Source organism: Euprymna scolopes, chromosome 21, assembly GCF_053919585.1.
Source record: "Euprymna scolopes isolate OS-2025 chromosome 21, ASM5391958v1, whole genome shotgun sequence".
Lineage (NCBI taxonomy): Eukaryota > Metazoa > Mollusca > Cephalopoda > Sepiida > Sepiolidae > Euprymna > Euprymna scolopes.
Window position 1 is genome coordinate 3,626,999 of NC_136502.1, and position 22,941 is coordinate 3,649,939.

A 22,941-nucleotide genomic window follows, 5' to 3' on the forward strand; every position below is an offset into this window, starting at 1 on the left:
TATAGGATACTCTCAGGCACCAGTAATTTTCAAACACGGGTTTGTTTTCTCCCTTTTGCAAAACACGTGAAATGGTTTCATCTGGCACGTTTTTTGTTTTACTTACATGATAGAAGTCCACATATATACTTATATATAAATACATTGTTTTTTTGGGGGGTGCTTCTTTATTTAAATAACGAAAAAATGTTGAATTTCAAATAAAACAAGTGAAGCATGCATGGCCCCACCCCCAGGAGTGCACAGTGAACGAGGCATAAAAAAAATGACTAAGTTCAGCATTTCTACAATATATAATTCAATTTGGACAGTTGGGTCGAAGGATGTATTCTGCATTGATTTGAAAGAAAATGGGTTACAAGTAAAATGATATTAATTGAAATAAATTTAACCTCTGTAAGGCACATTCAACATTTCCTGAAAACCAACGAGAAACTTTGTATACCTTGAACACCACATTGCCACTTCTATTTTTATAAAATCAAATAAAGAAATTGCAATTGCTTTTTAAGAGATGTCCAAAGAATAACTATAGGCCGCAGACATAATATTGCACCATGCATTTGCTTAAAATAAAATGTTTATCCAAGAGAATCAGAGGTACAAGCTGCCTTAAATAAGTTTCCAGACTTTTTTTGTACCGGCATTTAAAATTGTCATAGACTCTTGAAAATTCATGTACATCTTATGAGATGACTGACCAATGTTTGTGATTTCAGGTTAAAACAAACAGCTCCAGCAGAAACTGGAATACATCTTACCAAAGCCTTATTGTCATAGTTGGTGAATTTCCAAAAATGCGATCTGGACATGAGGACATTTTAGAAGAACGATATGCAATGAAATTGTTTTAAGCTTGAAAAAATGCGAGAGAAACGTATGGAATGCTTCAGACTGCTTTTGGACCATCTTGCATGAATTGAGCATCAGATTTTGAGTGACAAAGATTCAAGGAAGGCAGGGAGTCTGTGTGGGATGATGAGAGGTTTGTGAGGAATAAGGAAGTCAGAACACAAGAGTTGATTGGCCAAATAAAGAATTTCATGGATAAGAACTGTCGTGTGTCTATAGAGACAATAAGTGCAGCTTGATGTCAGTGTGGGAACTGTACGTACAATTATTTGCGAGAAACGGAAGTTTGTCCCAAGGATGCTCCATCCTTGTCACAGACTATTTGACCAAGATGGGCATCAAGACAGTTTCCTCACCCTCCCTATAGTCCAGACCTTGCTCCCTGTGACTTTTAGTTATTCCCTAAGCGCAAGGGAAACTTTAGTCTGTCGTTATGAGACAACTGAGGTGATGAAAGGGATAGTGAAGATCATTGACACGCTCACAAAAGAGGACTTCCATGGGGCATTCCAGAAGTTGTTGGAATGGTCCAAAAAGTGCATTGCAGCTGGAGGAGATTACTTTGAAGGGAACTGGAGTTTCATGTGTTTATTATCATTAAAAGTGGCCATACAAAAAAAGTCTGGAAACTTATTGAAGGTTCCGTGTAGATGTGTGTAGGAAAATTTGACAAAATAAATCAACCTTTTGGACAATTTTCTATAAATTTCAATGGTCACCAGGATTGGACACGACTTTCTCAGCACATTTTCAATTTGACAATGTACTTTTGGAACCAAAAACCATTAATAATTGTGTTAAATTAGGTGAAATTTTTCAACTAATAATGCTTTTTATATACAATTTGTAATGATCCTCTCCTAGACTAGTTTACAAATATATTTATGACTGATAGTAAAATTATTATTCTCATTTATCTATCTGGTTAGGCTCCCTGCCTTGTCCTCCATCGGCTGCCTCAGATCTTCAGGATCACAGTTCGCATCATGTGCAATTTGCTGGATGTACGTGGATCTAGGTAATCCTATACTCGTGCGTCTGTGCCGTGGAGTGCACAGCAATACATTTCTCACAAATTCTTGATTGCTTCTCTGGCAGTGACGGGCAAATAAATCGTAGACATCGCTCCCTGATGGTAGTAAATATGGCAGGTAGGTTGCCATAAAGATGCTGCTTCGTGGGAGTCTCATCAAAATAAATAAAACTATGGAAATTATTTCGATCTGTAACACTTTATACAAATTTTTTTTTTTTTAAATTCATATTTTTATATTGAAAAACTTTTAATGATAAATTAATATAAACATTGCAAATTTGCTGGCAAAATTAAATCCATGTAAGAATTAGTTGCTAAAATAAGTGAGCAGATGTTCGACGATAAATACTTTTTCACAAATCGACTATTAGACCATGTATGGAATACCATTGTCATATTTGGGCTAGTGAATCTCGCATATTTGAAGGTTCTTGATTAGATGCAAAACTGTATCTGTAATTTGATTGGCCACTCTGCTTTACTGCTACCTTTCTCTCTCACTGACTTTTTGTTGCTAGTCTCAGTCTTTTCTATAAATACTACTGATAAGTTTTCATCAGAATTGTCCAATCTATTCTGTTTCTTTTGTTAAAGCTTGTTTGACTCCTTGGTCTCGTGATCTCCATCAATTCACTGTTTTAATAGCTCGTCGTAATATGGTTTCATATTCCAGTAACTTCTTTTTAAGAACTGCAGATATGTGAAACTCTTCTTGCTGACTGCTTTCCTCCTATTGATAACCTTGGCTTTTTGAAGACTAAGGTTAATAGGCATGCCCTGTCTTTACAATACTTGTTTCGTTCTAATTAGTTTCTTACATCAAGTGGCTTCATGCCTTGTCTAGAGTGATTTCCATGAAAAAAAAAAAAAAAAAAAAGATTAAGTTCAAGTATATTGTTTCATGAACTAAAAACAACAATACTTTCTCGAAAGTGCTCAATACATGTGCAGAGCTTTTATATAAATAAAATTATATTAACATTCTAAGGAGTCTGATTAACATTTTAACATTTCCATGTCTCATCAGGACTCCAAATGAATCTCATAATCAGAAAACAGAGTGCCTGCCAAAACATCGGGAAAAAAAATGTTTTTTTTTTTCTTCCATTTGTATTTTCGATGGCATTCTGGGAAAATTTTATCCTAAAGAAACAATCTCTTATTACAAACACTTTTTACAATCTTTTCCGTTACAAAACTATTAGTATTTTGGAAATATATTCTGTATTAGACAAGTTTTTTATGATGCTGGATTTAAAAAAAAAAAATTTTTTTTTAAAACTCATTTCATAAACATGTTTGTATTATACAAGTTCAAATGAAGAATTTTATTTAAAAAAATAAAAATCATAAACATTTTAATTATAAATTATATACAAAAAAAGACCAACTTTGTTATTTTTATAATTTTCAATAATTTGCTTTCTTTTTTTAATTTCAAAAATCACTTCACAATAAAAATTGTGTTTACATTATTATGTGACGTTTACAAAGTATGAAGGAAATGTTTACTATTTAAAATTTTTGTCTCAATTGTGAATTTTCTAGAAGGTTTGCTTATGCTAAGTCTGCGATTTGTTCAATTTAATTGGGTTTTTCAGGAATTTGAACTGTATTTTTTTTTAATTTTTGTATTTTAGTATCTTTGTTATGAATAGTCCAAGTTTTTTTTAGACATATATCAGTTTTTTTAGACATATATCAGTTTTTTTAGACATATATCAGTTCAACATTCTAAAAAGCCTGCCAACCATTGTCTGCAAATATATGAAGTCCGTTTCTCAAAATTCTAATTATATTCCTAGGACAATTGCAATGGATGCTGAATCTAATTCCTTTCAGTGCTGCATATTGATTGTTATTTTGGTGTTATTGTGTTGATGAGGATATTTTCTTTTCAGATTTGAAATGATTGTACACTATTCGTGGTTGCTTTTTTACCTTGTTTTTTTTTTTGGAATGTGTAAAAGAACCTATAATAATTTATTAAATTCATTTTCCCACATTTAATCCACACACACACATACACATTTAATCCACACACACACATACACATTTAATCCACACACACATACACATTTAATCCACACACACACACACACACATTGCTGCTTACCTGTTGAGCAACATCACTGTCCATTTTTAGGCAGAGATTCGCAAGACGTTGTGTGTCGAGGAGAGAACTATAGTGAATGTAAACAACCTGTTGAAAGGGATCATAATAATATTCCATTTCATCCTGAAAAAAAAAAAAAAAAAAAAAAAGCCATAAAAACAAAATGAATTTTTTTTTTTTACATGGAGGTCACCACTTATCAAGGCCCGGAAGCCACTCGAGGATAAGGGTTATTGCGTGTACAGTAATCAATGGGATAGTATCGTAGTAATCGTTAGTATTGGAGATTTGATAAAGTGTCTTACTTAAGGGGGCAGTTTATCAGGAATTTGTTTATGTTGGACTTGAAGACATCCAAGTTGTAGTCAGGTGGGAAACAGGCAAACGGAAGAGAGTTCCACAGGCGTGCACTTCTAAGAAAGAAGCTTTGTTCATGGAATCGACGTTTTGATTTAGGCACAGATAAAGAGTGGAGAAAATTATTGACAGTGGTTTCAGCTAGACGGGTGTTTTTCGTGAAAGATTGGCGATGGGGGACCAGAGATTATCAAATTTGAATACAAAAACTTGTAATCCATTTAAAAAACAATGGTGTCAAACTGTCTTCATGAGTAGACGAGTAAATACAAAAAAAAGAAACCTTTAGATTTTCTAATGTAGCAAAAGCAATGCCGGACAATGTCAGATAACCTTGCTAGCCTAGAATAAATTGGTCGTTTATAAATTAAATTATAATTGAAATGTTTATATAAATAGAAACTAGAAAGATAATGTTTAGAAAAATAGCATAAACAAAATGTGTTTTAGGATGATTAAATTAATAATAATTTAATAATACGTTTGACCTCTAGCAGTCTAATGCAGAGGTCATTTAAGATGATGTGGATCTTGCGTTAGTTAGAGGAGTTGAGTTTTTGGAGGTGATAAGACAAATTGGATTCTTTGACCAGGAGGCAGATCGGATCCAACAGACTGGATATGGTAATAAGAACGGTGCTTGCAACTTTGAGAAGAAAATGGACTACCGGGAATAAAGAAATGTAAATATTATTTTATCGATGATTTCTGTGTTGGTCTTTTCCTTTGGAGAAGTTGAAGATCTTTATTCCAGGTCCGATGGCACAAACAGGAAAACTACGAACCGGCTGAATTGAACCAATCGGACAAGAAGGTATTGTCCCTTTCAATGCTACATGCCTTATGAACACTCTCTTAAATGTTTATATATATATATATATATATATATATAAAATTATTTACTTATTCACTTTTTTTACTCTTCTTAATATAATAGATGCTCCATTTCATAAACTTAGCCATTTACCTGTCTTGGTAAACTTATTTTTATTTATATATATATATAAAAATAAAAATTATATATACCCACTGGCTACACAAGTTTAAAAGCTGAAAAAACAAGCCAAGCAGGGTCTCCCTCCATGAGTGAAAAATTTACTTTCACCATGACTAATGTTTGTGCAAAACTTCATTAAAAAAATCCAAAGTGTGGTAATAGGGAAAAGTGCGAACAAACAAACGGGAGAAAATTACTCGGTCCAATTCCTCCTTTATTAGGGGATCAAAAATTGAAATGATTGTTGAATTAGTTGATTTGTTACAAAATCAAGATTTTGAAAGACATTCAAAACATATGAATCGGCACTTGTAGGCGTTACATGCTAATTTCTCTTCCATTGTTATGCCGCAGATCTGTTGATTGATGGCTTCTGTAAATTGTTCTGGTACACATGAGCTTTCAAAAAATCTCAAAAGATAAAAATTCCAAAGGACATTTTAAATCGAGTAAATGTGTTTGTAATTCTGGAATGAGGTGTTGGCTGATTAGTTGACTCGCAAAGTGAAGATCCGGGAAAAATAAGACTGGCAATTCTTATTTTGCTTGCAATCGTCAGCATCAAGAGATTAAAGTTATGCTTTGTTTATTATTTGTTGCATCTTGTATTTAGTGGCATTATTATTTTTATTATTTTCACAAACTTATGAAAATGAAAAAAAAAAGGTGCTTCTATATTAAAATAACAAAAAAATATTGGATTTTAAGTAAAACAAATGGTATCTATGTAATTGTCATGTCGCAAATAGTAACATATTCAAAAATTATGGAAAACGATAAGGTAGGAAAATAATTATTAATGAAAAACAATTTTCGATAAACTTAAGACGAGGATTAAAATGCGTCCGACATTTTGAATTACATTCATTATGTCGGACGTAAGCAACAGAACTTAATTATCTCCCCTGTTAACTTATCTTTTTTTTAGGGATTTCGCTTCCTTTTATAAATTTCTTTTTTCTACGTTATCGGTTTTTGTAATTTTTAGATACATTACGATTGTAGACCTGATAATTACATAGGTAACATTTGTTTCATTTGAAATTCAATTTTTTTTTTGTTATATAGAAGTGCCAAAAAAAAAGTTTTATGATTGAAATTTGCTTTTTTTTAAAAACATTTTTTTTTTTATTCTGATTTGGTTCTGATTTTATTCTGATTTTGGTTGTTATTCACACAACATTTTAATCGATGTAACATCCGATTTTCTTCGGATATATCTTGTCAAACCCGGGAATCTATACGGAACTTAAAACATAATTAAAAAGAAAAGAATGATTTATTGTGTTTAATTTATCTATAAAGTCAAGTTTTTTGTTGCAATGACATTTATATTAAAAGCCTACTTTTTCTATTGAAATAAAATTATCAAAACAAACTTCTTAATATATTCAATCATGCATATGCGAGCAACTTCACAAATTAATTTGCATATTCCTTCAAAAAACGAACTTTATTCATTAATATTTGAAAATATTATTCATTCTCAGATTATTAGATGATTGGTTTCTATTTAAGCATCATACGCACTCACACATATATATATATAAGCTACAATCAACATCCAAATGAATGCTTTGACGATAATTACGGCTTTCAAAAGGCGAACAATTAAAAGATACATCTGCCTTACTTAAAAATTGCTAGGTTTATTTATGGTGTCTTTTACATATTATAAAAAAAAACACCCAATACTTTTGCTGATGAGGAGACTTTGTTTAAAAAAAAACTATATGTCAAAATTATTGTCCGTGACTTAATGTCTATCACAATAAAAACATTGTTTCCGAAACGATCGTACAAATTATTGACTTTGTTGTTGTTCCTTCTTATGAAACAGATTTTTAATTTTTAAGTCTAATTTTAATTTTTAAATTATCAATCACATTACTATATATATAATTTTCATATATATATATATACTAGCAGGGCGCCCAGCATTACCCAGTCGTAAAATACACTTAAATATGATATTTTGATTCGTGCTGATTTCATATTTATTATATTGGATCCAATATATAGATAGTAATGATTTAAAAAGTCCAAAAAAAAAAAAAAAAAAAAAAATGACTTGTGCATCACCACCGAGAATCGAAAACAAAACATTTAGCTTACGATTTATTTTTTCCTCTGCTATTAATGACTGAGCTATGAAGACATATTTGCTGCAAGGCTAAAAATTAAAACATGAACCAATTAAAACAAAAAGGCTAAAAATTAAAGCATGAACTAATAGCTATTATGTTATGCATGCATATTCGTAATGTCGGCTTTCAAGCTTCACCTGACAAATTCTATTATTTTTGTTTTCACGCTTTTGCACCGATTTTCCCAGGTTAACCCCCAAATATAAAGTTCCACATGGGTTCAAATACCTTAATATATGAAGTTTCATGTCTGTAGACCAAAAACTGTAGGAGTTTGGTAGGAAAAATCTTTTAAACAAAAATATATACATAAATATATATGGAGTTTTGTGTTTACTATAAACAAGCAAGTATAAATCATGTAGAATATCTTCATAAATATAATTACACATAATAATTAACTAAAGACGATCATCCCATAAGAAAACCGAAAAAAAAACCTAATAGAGAATTAATTGAAATGAACGTTTAAAAAAATATGCAAATTAGCTAAATCTTTTGCAGATGAATGCAATTCATCGACCCATGTATAACAAAGTTGTATTTTCTTTTTAAATAAATAGAAAAAAGTTTTGTTTTTTTTAATATGAATAGCAATACACAAAAAACTCCAAATTTATAGAGTATCGATACTTGCAGGGGTACCTGACATTGCCCGGAATTGAATGTTTCATACTCCCATATTTTTATTGTCATCGAAATCAGTGAAATAAAATTAGACTTCTCAAATGAACTTGTGACATTAGGCTGTGTAAGGTGTTAACTTTGGTAAAAAATCGTCTGTTCCTTCTTGCATCGAATTATTTCAATTATCGATGCTCATTGAAGACATTCTGATACAAAACCTATCTAAGAACACTGCCAGATACATGAGTACTTTCATGTGAAATTTCATAAAATTGACCCAGCCGTTTTCAAGTCCATATGGAACAAACTCCCACAAAGTTGAGAAATATATCACAGACTTTGTCTGTGTGTGCGAAATGGTCCCTACCAAACTACTGTCAATTTTTGGTTTACAGACTTGAGACTTGTTATATAGTAGATTTGGACATGTGGAACAAATTTGATTTGGTTTTTGGTCAGTAAAATAGCTGCTAAGGGGTCGAAATTGAAAGAAATATTGAATTTTGCAAGAGTAGTTGGTTGGTTGGTTGTTTTTGTTTTACGGCATATCAACCCTTTTCAGGTTATTTAATGCCGAATCCAAAGATTTTGAAGAAAAATTTTTTAATAGAATATATTTGTTGTTTTCAAGTCGGTTTCTATTTAACCCATAGTTGGGACCCTAACAGGTACTACCACTCTGGGTCAGAGTGGACCTGGGAGCAATGCCAATTAAAGGGTGGCTCAACACTCCCCAAAGCCCGCAAACTGGGGCCTCACCACTGGATATGATTTAAGGTCTTGCAGGAGTAAGTTGACTAAATCTGTTATGTTTATGCATGTGCAAATATACATTTATAAGTTAAAGTTGCTTAATTTTTAACGTTTTCTTATCTATTTGTCAACAACTCAAATGGTAATGACTAAAACTGAATCATTAAATGTTTTGGTTTTGATTCTAGCTGATGGCACCTAAGTCCTTTTTTTTAACTTTCGAAATCATTAAAATTTATTGAGTAGAACATAATAATCAATAGAGAATGTGTTCTATAAAAATATGAAATCTGTATGAATTAAAATAATATATTTAAACATATTTTATAACCACGCTAAACAAGAGGGGGGGGGGATTACTATATATTGAGTGCAATATAATAAACAATAGTGGATTAGCCCTATAACAATATGAAATCTGTATAAATTAAAATATATTTAAACACATTTTATGACCAGGTTACGCCAGTGCGGGAGACACTACTATATATTGGATACAATATAATAATCAATAGAGGATTGGTTCTAATAATAATGAATATGAAATTTGCATCAATTAAAATATATTAACACTTATTTTACAGCCGGGCAACACCGGGCAGCTTGCTAGTAATCATATATAAAGAGATAAGTATCTTTGAAGAGACAAAATTATGATTTTTACCTCTGAAATATCTTCTGTGCAAAAATCTTCCAAACCCTGCAAAAAAACAAATAAATAAATAGACGAAATGTTAAATATCAAATAAATATTAATCTGCGATAAAAAAAAAACCATAGAACTTTTACATGTACATCATATACGCTTCTACGTAATGTCTTAGGATAGTAATGTATTAACGATTAAACATTTATGACCTGATTGCTTCTGTTGTAATCCCGTGTGAGTGTGTATATATTGTGTACATATATACACATGTATGTAAGGCGTGTCTTATGTAATGTGTATCAGTCTTTCATCCATATATTTATGTGTGATCACCTAGTTTTCAAAATGTCACAAAACAACTTATTGACAAAATAAGGAACAGAATAAACATCTTTGTCTCTTGCCAGACAAAAGGAAGACATACCTTCAACAAAAAGGATGAATACTAATCTATTGGGTTATAACATTTGGCCAATCAGGGAACACACTTGGCCCAACTTTGATCTTGTTGGACCGAAAGTTACGAAAATTTTACTACGAGCAACAGACCTCGGGTTTCTTTTCGGCAACCTTTATTCCAAAATGTTGTTCCCATTTTGGAAAGGTTGAATCTGAGACAGTCCTCTCTACATCTTAATTATTGATCTTGCCGCTGCTAGGTGCCATCCTGACTGTCGATCGTCTCTCTCGACTGTCTGTTACAGACTCTACTAACTTTCTAACGTTACGTCATGTATCTGCCCTGTTTTTTATCACATATCTTTGTTGCTGCCAAACATTCTTCCATTATCAAAACACTTTGTTATTTCTGGCTTAAATATTTCTACATGAAATTCCAGTCCGATTTCAAAACATTCTTCCATTATCAAGACACTTTGTTATTTCTGGCTTAAATATTTCTACATGAAATTCCAGTCCGATTTCAAAACATTCTTCCATTATCAAGACACTTTGTTATTTCTGGCTTAAATATTTCTACATGAAATTCCAGTCCGATTTCAAAACATTCTTCCATTATCAAGACACTTTGTTATTTCTGGCTTAAATATTTCTACATGAAATTCCAGTCCGATTTCAAAACATTCTTCCATTATCAAGACACTTTGTTATTTCTGGCTTAAATATTTCTACATGAAATTCCAGTCCGATTTCAAAACATTCTTCCATTATCAAAACACTTTGTTATTTCTGGCTTAAATATTTCTACATGAAATTCCAGTCCGATTTCAAAACATTCTTCCATTATCAAAACACTTTGTTATTTCTGGCTTAAATATTTCTACATGAAATTCCAGTCCGATTTCAAAACACGTTATTTCCATAACATTGTCACCAGTTCAAATATCAGTTACTCATCTCTCTACTCGGGACATCTGATGTTGCCCAGCCATAATACGTCATATCTTCCTAGAAGCTTCTAATATCAGTTTCCTTTTCCAAGTGGCCATGATGACAGGCATACAAAATGGCCACCTGTAAAATCACGTGGCATTTCGTAAACCGTTTAAACTAATTTAAATTATTCAGACTACTCACCTCATCTTGGATATTATCATCAAAACGTTTCAGCCGATGTAACCTCCAACCTTCTTCAGAACTTCCTACTGAACACATTACCTATTATTTAATTCACTGGGATCGATTGCTCTCATTCTGTCAGCCATGACGAGGCAGAAGTCTTAAATAATTCCTAATTATATTCATAGTATCTGTACTGAGAATTGAACCTTCAATGCCTATAAGACTGTCACTTAGAACTGATTATTATTTAGCACTTTTATCCATTACGCCACAGCTCCCTGTAAAACGATGAGAACAGTAATCAGAATAATATAAATTCTGAATCTTTATCTCCAAATTTCTGAAAAAAAATGCTGAACTGATGATTCAAAATAAGTTTTCCGGCTATGCTGTATATTAAAATGCTATATATTTAAATGAGAGACCTTCCGATTTTTTTGTCTGCAAAATTAGCAAAAAATACCAAGCATCAAAATAATAGTGATTCTTGAATTTGGTAATTTGGCATTCAAAGCAACCCTTTTTCGGTAATTTAATGCAGAATCCAGTAATTTTGAAAAAAAAGTTTCTTTGCTTCAAGTTCTTTATATCTTCAAATATTTATTCATGGTGTTTGGCTTATTTTGTAAAAGGAAATTGTTTTTGCTTTTGAATAAAAAAAACAATAATGCCAATGTTTGGCGCAGTTTTTGGTCAGCAAGCCAGTATCTTCAGACAGCCTGATATAGTAGTACCAGATGCCATAACAGGTATTACGACTTTGGGTCAAAGTGGACCTGAAAGCAATAGTAACTAAGGAGCAACTCCACATTCTCCACAGCCCCCAAATGAAGGCTCCATCACTGAATGGTTTTTAAGGTCATACCCAAGACCCCACTCTATTATTACTTTGTGCAATAGAAACTGCAGCCCTATACTTCTTCTAGAAGAGATTTTTTTAAACTAGACCAGGTGACAAAACATCAGATATAAAAATGGACTTACCTTAAAAACATTTTTTCCGATGGTTGGATTAAGTAACGTGGCTTTGGATGTGAAAGCGCTGTACCTCCCTTTGCCGATGATAGCAACAACGCAAACTTTGGATGTCTTTTTGGCAAGTTTTCTAAAAGAATGTGAAAGAGGAAGATAAAGTTTAGATTACATATTCTATACAAATGAAAGAGAGACACATATTCCGCTAGTTTTCAAAAATATACATGATTTTTGGTTTAAATGAACTTGAATTCTGTATGAACCTGAATTCAATTAAAAATCAATCGAGAAATAAAAAATATACCCTTGGATAACTATATAGTACAATTTGTATGCAACTTTTAAAAAGTTTACATCAAGAAAAAAAAAAAATCATTGTAAGTTTGATGCATAAATATTTAATTTTTTGGAGAAATTTTTTTTCCCTTATATGATTTTTTTTGTGATTTTTTAGTGATTTTTTTAATGATTTTTTAGTGTTTTTTTAATGATTTTTTAATGATTTTTTAATGATTTTTTAATGATTTTTTTATGATTTTTTTATGATTTTTTTATGATTTTTTTTGTGATTTTTTTATGATTTTTTTTGTGATTTTTTAGTGATTTTTTAGTGATTTTTTAATGATTTTTTTAATGATTTTTTAGTGATATTTTTATGATTTTTTAGTGATATTTTTATGATTTTTTAGTGATATTTTTATGATTTCGTTCAAATATTACTACTACACATTTATCATTGCTTTCTCCCTGAGTTCAAGGGCTGGACATTGGGTCATCAACTTGGTTAAATGGCTTCTCAATATTTTTTTTTTTTTTTTTTAACGTGGTAGTCATCATTCAAGGTCCGCAAGCCACTCGGAGATAAGGGTTATTGCGTGTACAGTAATCAATGAGATAGTATTGTAGTAATCGTTAGTATTGGAGATTTGATAAAGTATCTTACTTAAGGGGGCGGTTCATCAGGAATTTGTTTATGTTGGACTTGAAGACATCCAAGCTGTAGTCAGGTGGGAAACAGGCAAACGGAAGAGAGTTCCACAGGCATGCACTTCTAAGAAAGAAGCTTTGTTCATGGAATCTACGTTTTGGTTTTGGCACATATAAAGAGTGGGGAAAATTTTTGACAGTGACTTCAGCTAGACGGGTGTTTATCGTGAAAGATTGGCGAGGAGGGACCAGAGATTGGAGCTCAGACGAGCACCTGCCATGGTAATAGTGATAAAACAAAGATAGGCTCGCAACATCTCTTCTGTGGGAGAGAGGTTGCAGGGAAGAGAAAAGGGCATCCCCCACTAAGCCACAAAGTCTATTTTGTACTCTGTCAAGGCAGGATAGGCTGTTTTTAGCAGCTCCTGCCCAGATGTGGCAGCAGTACTCCATCTTTGGATGTACTTGGCTTTTATATAGATAGAGAATTGCATCAGCAGTGAGATATCTTCTGGAGCGGTAGAAGGATCCTACCATTTTTCCAGCGACCTTGGCAACTGACTTGATGTGTTCCATTTCAGGTCAGTAGTAAAGGTCAATCCCAGAAGCTTATCAAAACATGGAGTCTCCCCTAGACGAGAGCCATCCATCACAATTGATGCCAGATGCAGATCAGAGCGTTGATGATGCGATTCTTCATGATTCATCTCTACATGATGCGATCCATTGCAAATGTTTTTGTTAACCTATTATGTTTCAAGTCCTGCTTGATGTTATCAATCCACCTCTTACAAGGTCGATCTCTTGGACAAACTCCAGGAACATCAAAGTTAACGATTCTTTTTGGCCACTTGTCGACTACTATGCGTTGAATGTGACCAAACCATCTCAGTCTATTTCAGCATAAAATCTCATCTACTGAACTGAGATCTAGCCTGAATCTCAGCTCATTAAAAGGAGTTCTATCAGCAAACTTTGAGGAGCATATATCCATCACATCATTGTTTGATTGCTGCAAGTTAGTCTAGGAATGCCTTCAACTGTAACAGGTCAAATCTCACTGGCATACAGGAAAACGTTTCTAACACAGGTATTGTAAACATAGCCTCTATTGTGTAACGAGATGCCTCTGCAAGTGAGCATTCGTGGGAGCTCTCTAAATTTCTTCCATGCAGAATGAATTCTGGCAGTTGTAACATCACAACTACCAATTCTCTCACCAGACACATCAGCAAGATAGCAAAAAATATTAACTATCTCAAGGTTCTCTCCATGCAACTGTTCTTGCTTGATATTAAGAAATATTTAGATTTGTTTATAATAAATTGATAACAAATGTTTTATGATTTTTTTTGTTTTAAGGTTGAGACACTCAGCGTTTCAACACCTTCTGTCATTTTCTGTAAACGCCGATTTTAATAATAGTATTTTTCTTATACTGCATAAGTAGTGAAACTCAACTAAGATTAACTGTCATACAACCCCTTCAAACTTGTCTCACTCCCCAAACTGATCTGCTTTATCTTCTCGAACTACTCCGACTGAACTAACCCTTCGCAGTCAAATCTGCTTGTCTTCTTTTTTTTACTTTTGATCCGAAGTCCCAGATGTCCAGTTTTTTCGTCTGTCATTCTGAGCTCGTCTCCAACTGTGGCTCCATCTGTTTATCTTTTCAGCTCATCACTATCCGTGCACCCAGGAATTAACAACTGTTAGCATACTATCATGTCTCGGGAGTTCAATAGATTCGCTGGCTCCTCTACTGTCACCAACCTATCTAACTTCCTCATCATTTTCGTTATTGGGAATTATTTTATAACATTACGTTCCACTTGTGCAACTTGTCTTGGGAAGAATCGGAGTAACCCTACCTTGATTCAGTATTTGATTGCGTTCAGGAGTTTCTTGGCAATTGTGTTTTTTTACCCCAGAATTTGCGACACCTTTTGTTGTTTCAACTTTGACAAATTTCACTGTGCAGATAGTCAGAAGACCTAACTCCTGCTAGTCACAGCGTCCATATCTCCATCACAATTTTCCAGCTCACATCTCGGTCTTCAGAGCATTCAAGGAGTATCGAGCTGCAGCTAAAATTCATGAATATTTTATGCTTTCAAATACACCTGCACACCTTTTTACAATTATCATTTGTACTTTATGAAAGCATCCGCTTTCAAGTATATACAAATATATGTTTAGTACATCCAGGAGACATACCCCACCAGATGCAAAATTTATTCAGTCTGAAAAATTTGATATGCAAAAGGAAGGTATTATAGAACCATTTCAATCTCAAACGCTTGTAGTATCTCTTGAGAATCACAGGAAGAGACTAGTGGATTATTCCCAAATAATTAACAGATTCAATATCCTTGATGTTTATCCTCTTCCTCGAATCGAGGACATGGTAAAACAACATGTATGCGGAAGCAAATATGAGCCCCTAGTCGAGACTTGCCGTACTTGATGTCAATCCTAACTATGCTCATGTATGTTTCAATAATTAATGAAAAACGACTGTGTCCCTATGCCATATATCTCCATTAGGTGATAGATCGAGCAGTTTGGAGGCAGAAAGTGATCCTGAGCCAAAGAACAACAGCTACAAAATACACCTTTGCAGTTCAACACTTCTGATCCTCTACCTAGTGCTCTTGAGAACTCCATCAATGATAACTTAGTACTTACACTTCTTCACCCCCCCCCCGGACGATTGTCAAAGAGACTCTTCGGAGGATACTGATGTGGTAGATCTTCGATACGCTATAAGAATTCAAAATATTTAACTGCAAAAATTACCAGCTTTCCATTTTTTTTTTCAGTTTACACAGAATCCTGAAATTCCGTTTAACTCTTTTTTTCTCCACAACAGTCATATGGCCTCGGATTTTCCCGTGTAGCGGAGAATGTGCTGAGAAAAAAAACAAAAAAACTCTTTATCTATTTGCACTCTGAAAATGAATTACTTCCCTTGAGTAATATTCCGAACTCTTCCTCCTTTTTAATTATTGTCAGTGCGCATAAAATCCCCGCGATATTCTTAGTTAAATAAAGCTTCAAGTTTACTCTATTTTTTTTTTTTACTTTGCCACTTCAATAGATTAAGACCACGGGCAAATTTAGAAAGCCATTCTTAACATGGAGAGTGGGGGGAGCAATTTATTACTCTTCCTTTGCCACAAACGAAATTCTCCTAAAATTAAAACAATTTGCAAAAACGCCAGGATTTCTCCTTTTTTTTTTTTTTTTTTTTTACACATAGGCATCACCACTTATCAAGGCCAAGAGGCCACTCAAGGATAAGGGTTAAGGAGTGTACAGTAGAAATTGGACAACATAGTAATCATTAGTAATGAAAATTTGGTAAATTTGATAACTTATATAGAACGGCTCATCAAGAACTTATTTACGTTAGACTTGAACACAACCATATTGTAGTCAGCCGGAAAGCAGGAAAACAGAAGACCATTCCACAGGCGTGCAGTTCTAAGAAAGAAGCTTTGTTCATGGAATCTACGTTTAGGTTTAGGCACAGATAAAGAGTGGGGAGAATTATTGATAGTGTGTACAGCTGGACGAGTGTTTCTTGTGAAAGTTTGGCGAGGGGGAACCATAGATTGAAGCTCAGTCGAACACTTTCCATGAAAATAACGATACATCAGAGACAAACTCGCAACATCTCTTCTGTGAGATAGAGGTTGCAAGGAAGAAAAAAGGACATCTCCTACGAGGGTACGAAGTCTATTTTGAACTCTATCAAGGCAGGACAAGTCCTTTCTAGCAGCTCCTGCCCAGATGTGGCAACAGTATTCCATCCTTGGACGTACCTGGCTCTTATATAGATAGAGAATAGCATCAGCAGTGAGATATTTACCGGATCGATAGAAAGATCCCACCATTTTTCCAGCGGCCTTGGCAACAGATTTGATGTACATGTTCCATTTAAGATCAGGAGTAATGGTCAAGCCCAAAAGCTTGTCAAAACTTGAGGCCTCCTGAAGACGAGAGCCATTCATTTCAATTGATGCCAGATGTGGATTAGAATGTTGATGATGTAAAGAGAGAAGCTTGGTTTTAGATGCATTAAAAGTAACCAGCCACTCCTTTCCCCATTGTACTACGTGCTCAAGATCAGAGGAGAGAGAATTGGAGAGAACTTGGTCGTTTACTGTCTTAGATGTGCTAACATAAATGGTAGTGTCGTCAGCATAAATGTCTACAAATGATGTAAGGATGTGATTTGGAAGATCATTAATGTAGATCAGGAAAAGAGTCGGGCCCAGGATGGACCCCTGAGGGACTCCAACATTAATACTGTGAGCTTCTGATTTTTGCCCCTCAACTACTACTCTTATGAATCTATCAGAAAGAAAGACAAAAATGTAGCATTAGAATAGATACTACACTTGACTCCTAACCAAAGTTAGTTGTAGCTGGGGGTGGGGAGGGATGCAGCTACCCTCCCTACGAATCTCTCCAGTAGGCGCACTTTAAACTACAACCGCTAACTCTTTCTCTTCTTTATGAGAGGGTAATGTTTGGGAGGATCGTTCCAAGGGTCGAGCTCTAAATTTCTAAAGCGAAGCTTGAAATCCAATTAGAACACGTGCACGAATCAAGGGAAATAACTCGAAATTTATATTTCCCTTCGTTTTATTACAGTCAACTTTCTTTTTTGTTTTATTTTTTTAAATTCATATCAAAATGTATAGTATTTAAATTAAGTTTTCCAAAGAAATATTTCTTTTAAGAAGTGTATAAAGAAAAGAACGAATCTTAACAACATAACAAATTAAACTTTAAATATATCAGCTAAATTACTTTATTTTTCGGGGATTTAGCAGAGAAACCAACCAACGAAAAAAAAAAAAATGTTCACAATTCAAATATACATGTTTTCGAAGACAACATAGTTACTCTTCTACCCACCTCGATAAGAGCTGTGTGTTTTAACTTATTTTACAGATTTTAATCGGTTCGAAAACAAGTAGTACGGAGTTGGTAAGTTAAACAACAAAACCATGCCGTCTCCAGAGTCTCAGTAATAGCTCAAAACTCGAAAGATATACTGATAGAAATCCATACAATAAGTGCCACCGTGATACTTATTGGGTATATTTCTGTTTTATTAGAAATAAAAACCAAATATTTAATAAAATTGGTGGTGCTTACTTTACTGTGCTATTTTTTTAAAAATAGTATTTTCCAGTTAAATGCAAGAAGTTTTACGATATCTTTTTTTTATTCAATTGTTACGTGAAAGTATAGAATAGTTACGAAACTTCCCCTCCCCATGTTAAGAACGGCTTTCTAAAAATAACGTTATGGTTTTTATGCACGTGCTGAAATAACATTTAGGAAGCCATTCTTAACATGGGGAGGGGAGGGTGTTATTCTGTACTTTCACCTAAAAATGTAATAAACGATATCGTAAAACTTGAATTTACCTTAAAATTTTATTAAAAAAAAAATAGCACAGTAACATAAGTGCAGAAGTACCCTTTTCTTTATTAACTTGTTAGGTGAAAGTACAGAATAGATAACATTTCCCCCACCATGCCTATGTTAAGAATTGGTTTTAAATAATAACGCTATTATTTCAGCACGATCCGTATTCTACGTAAGTACCAATAAACAAAGGTTTTAAATTATGTACTTTAATAATTCAGGGCAAATTAATTAAAACTAGAGTTTATTAAAAGAAAAAAAAACGATTTAGTTAATATTTTCATTTGTTCTAAATTTAAATGAAATTTGATTTTCGATGTTAAATTTTTTATAATAAAATTTTTTAAAAAATACCAAAATTCGAATTAATTGTAAAAATAATAATTTGAAAGTTACATCGACGCGACAAGACAAATGCACACGTGAATTTAGTAAAATCAATTAAGACCAACAAAAAAAATAAGATAATTTAACAATCTAAAATGACTAAAATAAACAAATCTTTTTAAAAAATATTAAAAGTAATTTATTTATTTACACTAAAGTAAAAAAAAGAAACTAAAACTGAACTGGCCATATTTTCAGTAGAATTCGACTAAAAACGCTTAAGACAACGTTTCTATCTTGATGAAAACTAAAAACAAAAAATGGTTTAAGTTAGAATTGAAATGATGAATTATTTCTGTGTCATAAAATATCATAATTTGTAGAAAACGGTTTGAAACAAAAGACAACTTACGATAAATCAAAAGGTGGAAACGGTTCCGTAAATTTTAACGACATTTTGTTCTGTTGGTGAACGGAGACATTGAAGGGAGATAACTCTAATGACAAATGCTCTTTTTTTTTTTTTAATTGTATCACAACTTCTCGCGCGCGTGTGTGTGTGTGTTTCGTCTCTACGGAACTTACACATTATATTTTCATATCTACTGTTAATCGACTTTTTTTTATTGAAATGCAAAAAAAAAAAAAAAAAAAAAAAAAAGCAATGGAGGGCAGACTTGAAGAATCTTGCTTCCCCCCACTATTTATTTTTTTTTTTTTTCATCGGATTATAACTTTTCACGTGAGGGTTCAGTTTTCAATTATAACATTGTACAAGATTGACCACTAACTTTGTAACTACGATGAATAGATAGATAAAATGCACACATAGATGAGATGGATAGATAAATAGATAGATAGATAGATTTAAATAGATAGATAGATAGATTTAAATAGATAGATAGATTTACGGAAATCACTAAAAAACGCATCGAAGCACAAAAACTAGGAACTCGTGACTTCTGGAAAATCTACAACAGTGTAGTAAATAATGGGCAATCAACAATTCCCCCACTAACCAACAATCACGAGGTTCTTTGCTCAGCAACCGAGAAGGCTAACATGCTTGCCAGTCGGTTTGCCTCCAACTCCACACTGGAACCCTCTAAACCACCCCCTACCTCAATTTCCTATGCGGACAGACGCCACGCTTGACGATCTAATAATCACCCCTGCTCAGGTGCATGCTATCATAAAAAACCTTGACACTTCAAAAGCATGTGGACCCGACCTCATCCCAGCTGTGCTATTAAAAAAGTGCTCAGCCGAAGTAGCTCCAGTTCTCTCCAAACTCTACAACAAATGCCTTAATGAATCTTGCTTTCCGGGCTGTTGGAAAACTGCTTCTGTGGTACCAGTATTCAAGAATTCTGGCGAAAGAACTGACCCATTAAATTATCGCCCTATTAGCCTCCTCCCACTTTTTGCCAAAATATTTGAGACCTTAATTAACCATGCTCTAGTCCAGCACCTTACAGATGCTAAACTTCTGACCGACCAACAATATGGATTTAAACAAGCCTGTTCCACGGCAGACATCCTAACTGTAATCTCTGAACGCATATACCATTCACTGGACAAAGCAGGAGAGGGCAGAGCGGTAGCTCTAGATATATCTAAGGCTTTTGACAGGGTATGGCATGAGGGTCTCCTCAGGAAGATTAGATCATATGGTATCACTGGTAGAATACTTAACATAATTAAATCCTTCTTAGATAAGAGAAAAATCCAGGTTGTCCTCGACGGTCGTACATCTAAACAATATGATATAAATGCGGGAGTGCCCCAGGGATCTATCCTTGGACTTCTGCTGTTCCTGATATTCATAAATGACCTCCCCGACAAAATTGCCTCTGAGATGGGTATATATGCTGATGACACCACACTCTATAGCAGGCACGACAGGAAAACAAATGAACATATATCTAAAGTAATGGCAGAAACACTAGAGGATGACCTCCAATCAGTAGTGGAATGGGGACAAAAATGGATGGTCACATTCAATGCCGCCAAGACAAAACTGGTTTCATTCAATAATTACAAGAAACCTTCTCTACCACCTATAGCAATGGCCTACGACTCTTTATCTGAGAGTACGTCTCTCAAGCTCCTTGGCCTAACGTTCACAGGAAACATGAGCTGGAACAATTACATCGAGAGCATTGCCAGGGCCGCTGCGAGGAAGGTGGGCTCTCTCTACCGTGCTAGAAAACTCCTAACACCCGAAAGTATCCTGTACCTCTACAAGGCCACTATTCGCCCATGTATGGAGTATTTCTGTCATATTTGGGCTGGTGCATCGGCTACTAGTCTCTCGCTCCTTGACAGGGTTCAAAAGAGAGTCGCAAATCTGATAGGCCCTAAACTGGCATCTAAACTTCAGCCTCTGTCCCATCGTCGAAACGTTGCATCCCTCTGCCTGTTCTACAAGTATTATAATGGTGAATGCTCTGATGAACTGCAGACACTTGTGCCCCCACGACGTAAACACCCTCGGCAGACCCGACAAGCTGCAAAATCCCACCCCCACACTGTAGAGATCCCTAGATGTAAAAGATCTTTCTACTCCAGTAGTTTCTTCCCCAGAACTGCTAGACTTTGGAATTCCATTCCAGGCCACTGCTTCCCCAACTGTACTGACATGCATAAGTTCAAGTGCAACGTGAACCAACATCTCGCTGCCCAAATCCCTACATAGTACCCCAGAAGATGTTTCCCCTGATAGTAGCCCCCTACACCAAAGTGGCAATGTGCCTTGTTTGGGGTGAAAATGTAATAAAAAAAAAAAAAAAAAAAGATTGAGAGAGAGAGAGAGAGAGAGAGAGAGAGAGAGAGAGAGAGAGAGAGAGAGAGAGAGAGAGAGAGAGAACGAGGGTAGATACTGTGAGAAATTCCAGTTACAATGTCATTTTCATGTTTTAAGCAACCTACACATATTTCTTGTAGACAGCATGTGATTGGTTAATTTGTATGGGCCAAGATAATTACTTGGCGCCTTTTTTGTAAACATCCATTTTGTTTTTCAGTCTACGAAAATCTCCGGCAAGAGCATGACTTACCAAAAGTCGGCTCCGAGAAGAATGCCTTTGTAATGAACTACTACTATGATGCTGCTATGGTATGCTTCCCTTATTTCTCTCTTTCTCCCTACTCTTCTACTTTTCCCTTCCTTTCTTCTCTCAATGTCACCAGAGGTTTCAGTCAATCAGAATAGAGGACTGTCCTGGAGGGAGATACAAAGAAGAAATCTGTCTCAGACATGCGGGAACGATAGAAGCATCAACATGCGATGGACCAGTTTCCCTGGGTAAAGACTTTTATCAAAGAAATGTACCATCCTCTTTGTACGCTATATCTTGGAAACTTTCATAAAACATCATCAAGCCTAAAGTCTTGTCGCACTTAATTATAATCGATGTTTTCTTTTCCACAAGCTTTCTTTTTTGCACTCTTGTTCTCTCTCTAATTTCAGAGGTGCCCCAAAAGGGGGACCGACTGAAATGGTGACCCTTTTTCAAACGTCGTTAAAATCTATGGTAATCACCATACCTTATCGAGAATGGAGCCGCAACAATTTCTTCATATTTATATCACCTAAATGTTTGGTGAAAAAGGACTTGAAATTGCTACAAGCAGAGACACCTTTATATTGTGCCGAAGATATCCCAATTAGAGGATGGCATCATTTGAACATTTTTATCTTGTTTATATCACCTAAATATTTGAACTTTTCTCAATTCAATTAGGGTACCAAGGGACTCGATTTATGCCTAATTAAAGGCACCAGAACTCTAGCTGAGAAAACCATGAATTATCATGGACCTTTTCGAAGGAAAATCACACTACCACTCCAATAAAAGGGAGGTAAAACTGATCCACCGTTTTGTAAGGCCTGTACCCGGACCAATAACCTTTCTTTGATGTTATAACTGAATAAAATTTGAGGTTAAAGGTATGGTTTTGTAATTGTGGAATTATTTTATGCCTCTGCCAGGAAGTATTAAGTTTGTGAGATTAATTTCTCACAATACATAGATGGTAGGGGAGAGGGCTAAAGAAATCTTCCTTTTTTTTTTTTAAACCCTTCCCTTCTAACTCCTACCTTCCGGTCACATCAGAGAGAGTTGCTATTTTTGTTTCATCGTGGTCGCAAAGTTCGTGTTCAATTTAGTACAACGTTATAATTGGAAACTGAACCCCCATGAGAAA

At 34.3% G+C, this 22,941-nt stretch overlaps 1 protein-coding gene across 1 annotated transcript in view; it reads right to left on the reverse strand.

Annotated features, from left to right (window-relative positions):
• LOC145241970 (nonsense-mediated mRNA decay factor SMG8-like) overlaps window positions 1-19,252 on the reverse strand; it is a 123,087-nt gene extending 103,835 nt beyond the window's left edge. Inside the window, exons 1-4 of the mRNA XM_080104838.1 lie at window positions 19,145-19,252; window positions 12,040-12,160; window positions 9,550-9,585; window positions 4,005-4,127 (exon numbers count right to left, since the gene is read on the reverse strand). Of these exons, the coding sequence (XP_079960964.1) occupies window positions 4,005-4,127; window positions 9,550-9,585; window positions 12,040-12,160; window positions 19,145-19,188 (324 nt within the window). The 5' untranslated portion in view covers window positions 19,189-19,252. The remainder of the gene's footprint in view (window positions 1-4,004; window positions 4,128-9,549; window positions 9,586-12,039; window positions 12,161-19,144) is intronic.
• Window positions 19,253-22,941: the final 3,689 nt, after the last annotated feature.